The sequence below is a fragment of the Oenanthe melanoleuca genome, chromosome Z (assembly GCF_029582105.1).
Source record: "Oenanthe melanoleuca isolate GR-GAL-2019-014 chromosome Z, OMel1.0, whole genome shotgun sequence".
Classification (NCBI taxonomy): domain Eukaryota; kingdom Metazoa; phylum Chordata; class Aves; order Passeriformes; family Muscicapidae; genus Oenanthe; species Oenanthe melanoleuca.
Window position 1 is genome coordinate 19,507,448 of NC_079362.1, and position 6,000 is coordinate 19,513,447.

The 6,000-nt window shown below is 36.4% G+C and overlaps 1 protein-coding gene across 1 annotated transcript in view; it reads left to right on the forward strand.

The window, feature by feature from the left end:
• The window catches only part of COMMD10 (COMM domain containing 10), a 100,455-nt gene extending 94,714 nt beyond the window's left edge, over positions 1-5,741 (forward strand). The window contains exons 6-7 of the mRNA XM_056513045.1: positions 4,493-4,552; positions 5,183-5,741. Of these exons, the coding sequence (XP_056369020.1) occupies positions 4,493-4,552; positions 5,183-5,221 (99 nt within the window). The 3' untranslated portion in view covers positions 5,222-5,741. The remainder of the gene's footprint in view (positions 1-4,492; positions 4,553-5,182) is intronic.
• The last annotated feature ends 259 nt before the right edge of the window (positions 5,742-6,000 follow it).

Here is a 6,000-nt window from a genome sequence, read left to right on the forward strand (position 1 = left end):
ATTAGAAAAACCCAACAAACCACTACAAACAGATAAACATCCCCACTGTACAACCAACTAACCAGCCCCCTAAAAGCAAAACCCAATCCTTTGGTTATAACCAGAAATTTGCCTCTGCTTTCTGACGTATTTTAAGGAGACAATTTTTGCTCGGTTTCCACAGAAACATTTTGCAGCGAGAAGGTATTAATGTTTAAAATAGTTAGCCAAGATAAGGGGGAATTGGAGACTCTTACATATCTTGTATACTTGTATCTTCATGTATAATTTTATGTTGATGATCACGTTCAGCTAAAAATTTGTTTAGCTGTTTGGTGGTGATTATAAGCTAAGTGTACATTAAAACATTGTGGCTATTTTGTAGACTTAGCCAGACATTCAGAATGGTTGTTTTGGTTAGGATAACATATTGATAATGACTGTGAATACAAAGGTTTTATATTAATTTTCCTCTCATTTCTCTTTCCTCTTCCCTGCTTCCCTTCCATCCCCAAAGGAAAGTTAGTTTTGGAGACTGATGAAGATGTTATGTTTTTTAGAATAATAGCAGACAGTAAGTGAGAAGATACTTAAGGGAAGAAAACAACTCTAATCAGTTAAACTTATTAGAATTTCACAGTTCTCAGGAGGCTGTAAGTTGTAAATTGATACAACCCTGGGGTGAGAGTGGAATGAAATCAGATTTCGTCTAGATGTATGAAGGCAAAATGACACTAAAATCTAATTTTTACATTTAAAATATATTCACTAGTGATACAAGGCCAAACATGTTAAACCACACATTTCAGAAAGCTTATTACCTTATTCCTTGCAGTGAATTCAGAGTGATATAAAGATTTTTCTTGGTGACACCTGCAATTCACACAGACCTTTCTGGTAGTAAATGCAATGCTTTGTCATGTTTTACAGTAGATGAACACATTGAACTTAACAGCAACTTTATTTAGCTAATGTGCTGCACATACTCTTTAGCTATGCTCATCGAACAAATTGCTCCCTGCCACACTTCATGGATATTGTATCAGACAAAAAGCCTGTCTCCGTGTTCTCAAAGCAGCCCAAAGAATGAGTGTTTGGTACTTAAGAGATTTCTTTGTCTTCATAAGAATAGCATGTTCAGATATGTGCCTGTGATGCTATGAATCTGTCACACTCACAGCTAAAACTCTTAAAAGTAGGAGCTAGGAGTTAGCACTGGTACAGCAACAAAATTTGGAATGTAATTAGAAAACCTGTTGGAGTGACAAAGTGTGACAATGGGAATAAATTTAGTTTCGTTTTCTGGTTGCTCAGTTTAGTTTTCTTTCACATGAAGATGATAAAAAGAAAGACAAAATGAGATGCCAAAAATGAGGGAGAGAGTAGTGTGAAGATGAGGGATGGGAAGATATAAGGAAAGAGGAAAAAAGAATTATGCATTTGATAAAAAGCAGAAAGAAGTTAGACATCCAGCAAATTGCTGTTTTCTTATTTACGTCTGGGAAACACATACTAGATCAGAGGCAACATCTGGAAACTTGTATGTGCAGATAAAAGAAGTCAGCTTAGCTGTACTTGTCGTAAATAGGTTGAGGCTTTGTCTCACAATGACATTTAATTAAGTAAGTAAGCTGAGAGTGATTCTTTTCACCCTGTGTTTTAGTTACGGTTGAAATATTTTTGGGGTTTGTAATTTTCTATGCTTATCTGAGTAAAATTCCATTAAATATATTAGGAATTTGCCTGCTCTGGGGGGTTAACCAGGATTCTATCTATACAGTCATTTTAAAGACAATTTTACTGAGTAATTGAAGAATTGGATGGTAACCTAGTCCTGTGGCACATAATTTTAATTGCACTTGTTTATATTCACACAGAATCAAGCAAATAATGGATATCTCAGCTAAAAATGGGGGGCCATGAGCCCCCCATTAGGTAGGCATCTAGTTATGATACAATGTTTTTGTAATATCACCTTGCTGAATGAAGTCATGTTAGTGAGAAATTTAATACAGTAAAAAACATATTTAATTGTGCCATTCTTCTGCATGGGTCTTTTTGTGACACTACTCTCTGCTGCAGTGGTGTAGTAGATGTACCAGGTTTTTACACATACAAACACATGTGTTTTAACAGACCATTAAATGCAGATAAACAACATATTTCATACAAGATTGTTACACGTCTCCCATTGACACTCCTACTCCCACCCCAGACCAGAAACATAGCTTAGCATGGCATGCTTTCTTTTAGATCTCCACAGACATTTGACTGTCACAATCCAACATAAATGTTGTCCTAGTTTTCAGAGTATGATTGTTAAATAATAATGGGAAGAGAGATCTCATCCTGTTCATAAAGCATAGTGGGTTTTTTAGTACATGTAAAGAGAATCTGAATTGAAATGTCTGCACTTTTTTCATTTGCATGTTCTGTCTTCTGACTAGCACTAACTAATGTAGTTAGAAAATATGAAAGAAAAGCAGTGAGAGGGAAAGAGAGGGAGAATTGCTTGTGCTTGCTGAAGTAGTACCAGAAGATGCCTATCTTGAATGAGACACAGAGATAGGAGAAACGAGATCTTCTGGTCAGAGGTCTTTCTCTGCCACTCTCTGGAGGCATTGCACAGCTGCCATATCAAAATCCAGCAGACTCCCCTTCCAGCAATCATTCAAGAAATGATCCTAGCTATAAACTGTGACTGATAAACTTTTAAGATACATTATATGTTCCTTTAGTTGAACCTCCTCTTTGCAGTTCTGATTCCTTTCATTCAGTTGCCAAAATCCTACGAAGGCAAATGCCAAGCAAACATCCCAGTTAAAATGGTAGTTCCCTTTGCTATTAGTGTATCTTTCTTCTTTCCTCAACTCTTCTTCTCGTCTGAAAAAAACCCTTGTTTGCTTTCTTTTTTGTTTCTTAACTGTTCGAAAGCCTTTAAAAATGCTTTTACTTCCCTGTCATGGCATTATGCTCTTTGGATGGAGAATCAGCTGGAGTCATGGCAGAGAAAACTGCTGTCCTGGTACTTTTATTTTGCATTCACCATACGATTCACAGTATTGCATTGTTCCTTCCCAGAGGGGGAAGATTGGTCTCTCATGCAAATCACTGGTCCTTTTCTAGGCTTTTGTGGCCGTCCTGAAATTGTTGGAAGGGATCCTTCTTTCTGCAGAGCGAGAAGGAGGAATTGCACCAGACAGGCTGGCCCCAGTTATTTTATCTCTTTCCTGTGTCTCTTACAGCTCCTTTTGAGGAGCAGGCACCAGGCAGTACCTATACTGTGTTCCCAGGGCTTCTACTGGTCTTGTGCATTTGGTGCGCCAAATTCAGTGACATTATTTGGCATAACTTCAGACTTGCATTGCTTTGAGTACATAGAATCTGGCCCACAGCCTTGTCTGTATGCAAGAGTGTCCTTACTCATTTAAGCCGAGAGGATAAACAAGTGTTTTTCTATTGACCCAAGTGGTACATGAAGTTGGTACCAGTTAAAGAAACGTGGTGCATATATGTTATTTCAGCTATTTTATGAGTAGAGGTGTGCAGAGATTCACCTTTCACAGAGCCTCCTTAGTGTTCATGGAAGTGTGCAGCTTTTTTCCTCCGGAATGCCTCCAAGCCTTGAAAAATCAAAGAAAAACAAAGGGAATGTGCAGAAAAAGAAATTTACTTTTAAAAATAAAAGTCGCAATAAAGTCTTAAAGACTTAAATAAAATACTTAAATAAAGTCTCAAAGTGAAGTTGAGGGAATAAGGCTAGGAACTGTGTGGATAGATCTGCACTGTGATTGCAGGTAGCAGGCTGCAAGTTAAGCAGGACAGAAGTTTTAATTTAACCCTCATCTCCACAGACATCAGCACATGCATGCAGAGGATTATTACCACCATCTGTTTTATCTACAGTAGTTTTCATCAGTTGTGTTATTTTGTGGGTTTTTTAAGTGCTTAAGCGCTGCTTTGAAGCTGTTGTGTTAATTGTTAGCTTGGGCTGAATCTGCATGGATGCCTATAGCTTTGTCAGCATGCTAAGATTGGAACTGTTAGATTAGTGAATGGAAGTATCAGCTCTGTGCCTGTGCAGTCCTTTAATAGCTGTGCCAGTTCAATCAAATACATTACTGATTTTGTCACTGTGAAATGATATTTACCAGATCTTAGATGGACTGCTAAGAAAGATGAATGTATTCTTTCATTTTAGTCTGACTTAAAAATAAGGTAACTAAATTCTTTACATAGATTATTGTATTACCATTCTTCACAGGAGGAGAATAGATATACTGGTAGATTTGAATTCCTGACTTAAATGAGATATACATGTATGAGGAACATTGTAGTGAATGGAAGGAAACTAACCATTATCTTTCATAAAGCTTAATCTCATATTCTGATTTACTGGAGTTAATGTCGAAAAGTGAAATGAAGAAAAGAGAAATGAAGAGAGAAAAAAAAGAAAAGGAGTATGTTTATTCCTTTTTTTTTTTTTAATTTGTTTTTTCTTTCTTGTTTACAGAACCTGAAGAAAGTGTTTGTAGAATTTAGCCATCAGGAGCTATTTGAGTTCTACAATAAGGTCTGTAGATTTTACAATACTATAGTTTCTTTGTAAACACCTTATGCTGCTCAGCAGGAATTGTTGCCTTTATTAATTAAATCTAGTAAAACTGGAAAAAAGGGATCCAACTTAATTTAAGGCTGTTGAATTTCTTTGATCTTTGATGGTAAACCATTTTCAGGAAGAGCCTGTGCATTCAGCTTTGGAATAGGCAGGGCTTGGGTCACTGTAAGCATACCTGGCAGTTAGATCAGGAGGAGTAGCTGATGATTGACAGTGGAGTTCTCTCTGGAAACAGCATCTTCATGTTACATCTTCAGTCAAGATGCTAGGCTCATAATCCAGTCAAAATGAACTCTATTATTTTTTTTCCTTGTTATTATGCATTGGAAATTCACAGGAAAACATCTGTGCATGCTAAAGAGGCAGTATTTAGACAACTGTTTCTTTAAAATTTGAATATTTAAACTGCAGCAATGAATTCTAATAGCTTCATGTAAAAACAAATATTCATGAGTACAGGATTTTTATATTGGTATGCAAATATATTTGGTATGCATAGTAGAAGATATTGGATATTTCTGTTTGCATGTTTCTAAACAACATTTTATAAGTGGAGGTTTTTTTCTCTTTTTTTCCTTTAAATAGCTGGAAACTATACAAGCACAGCTGGATTCCCTTACGTGATGTTTTTGAAGACTTATTTCTCCATCACGCTCCTGCCACCTCATTATTTTGAATTGAAGATAGATTGCCAAGCTGTGTTTCCTGAAGGATTCAGCGGGTTGCTTCTTGTAAAATTATATGGCTTATCTGCTTTTTAGACCAGTGCTATTAGCCAAGAGTCTTTGTTGAGGGTCTGAAGATTCTAATGGACTTTCTCTTGTTTGCTTAGCAGTTGTGAAAAATTTGCTGAAGTCTTCTTTGCTTGCAGTGGGGAAACACTGCCCAAATCCTCCCCCCCTAAAAGAATTCTACCCTGCTTCAGAAATATTTTGTTCATCCTATAAGCATGTTACTTGATTCTGGTAGAAATTTGCATATTAGTGAGAGACCAGGAAAAAACCCCTTTTTCCAGACATAAATGTAGAAATTGTAAGAAAATACGCAGCTAATAAAATCTCTATACTTTTCCAGTATTATTCACACACAACTGATAATGATTCTTGCAGATTTGTCAAAATAAATTCAGAATTTTAAAAGCTTATTTTGGGGCTCTTCAAACTTCATTTCGTTATCTTTGTTCTATTTTAGTTATGTGTGGTATTTTTCATTGAAATAATCAACAGTGACTCTGATTTCAGTATTTACTCTTGGCACTGAAAATAAACATGGCTTCTTAGCACTGCAGGCCCACTAGTGAATCTAAGAAGTGTGGTGTATTAATGAGGGGCAGAATTTCAGAGTATGAAACAAAAAATACTATAACGACCTGACAGGTTTCTGAAATCTATGTTGATCCTTAC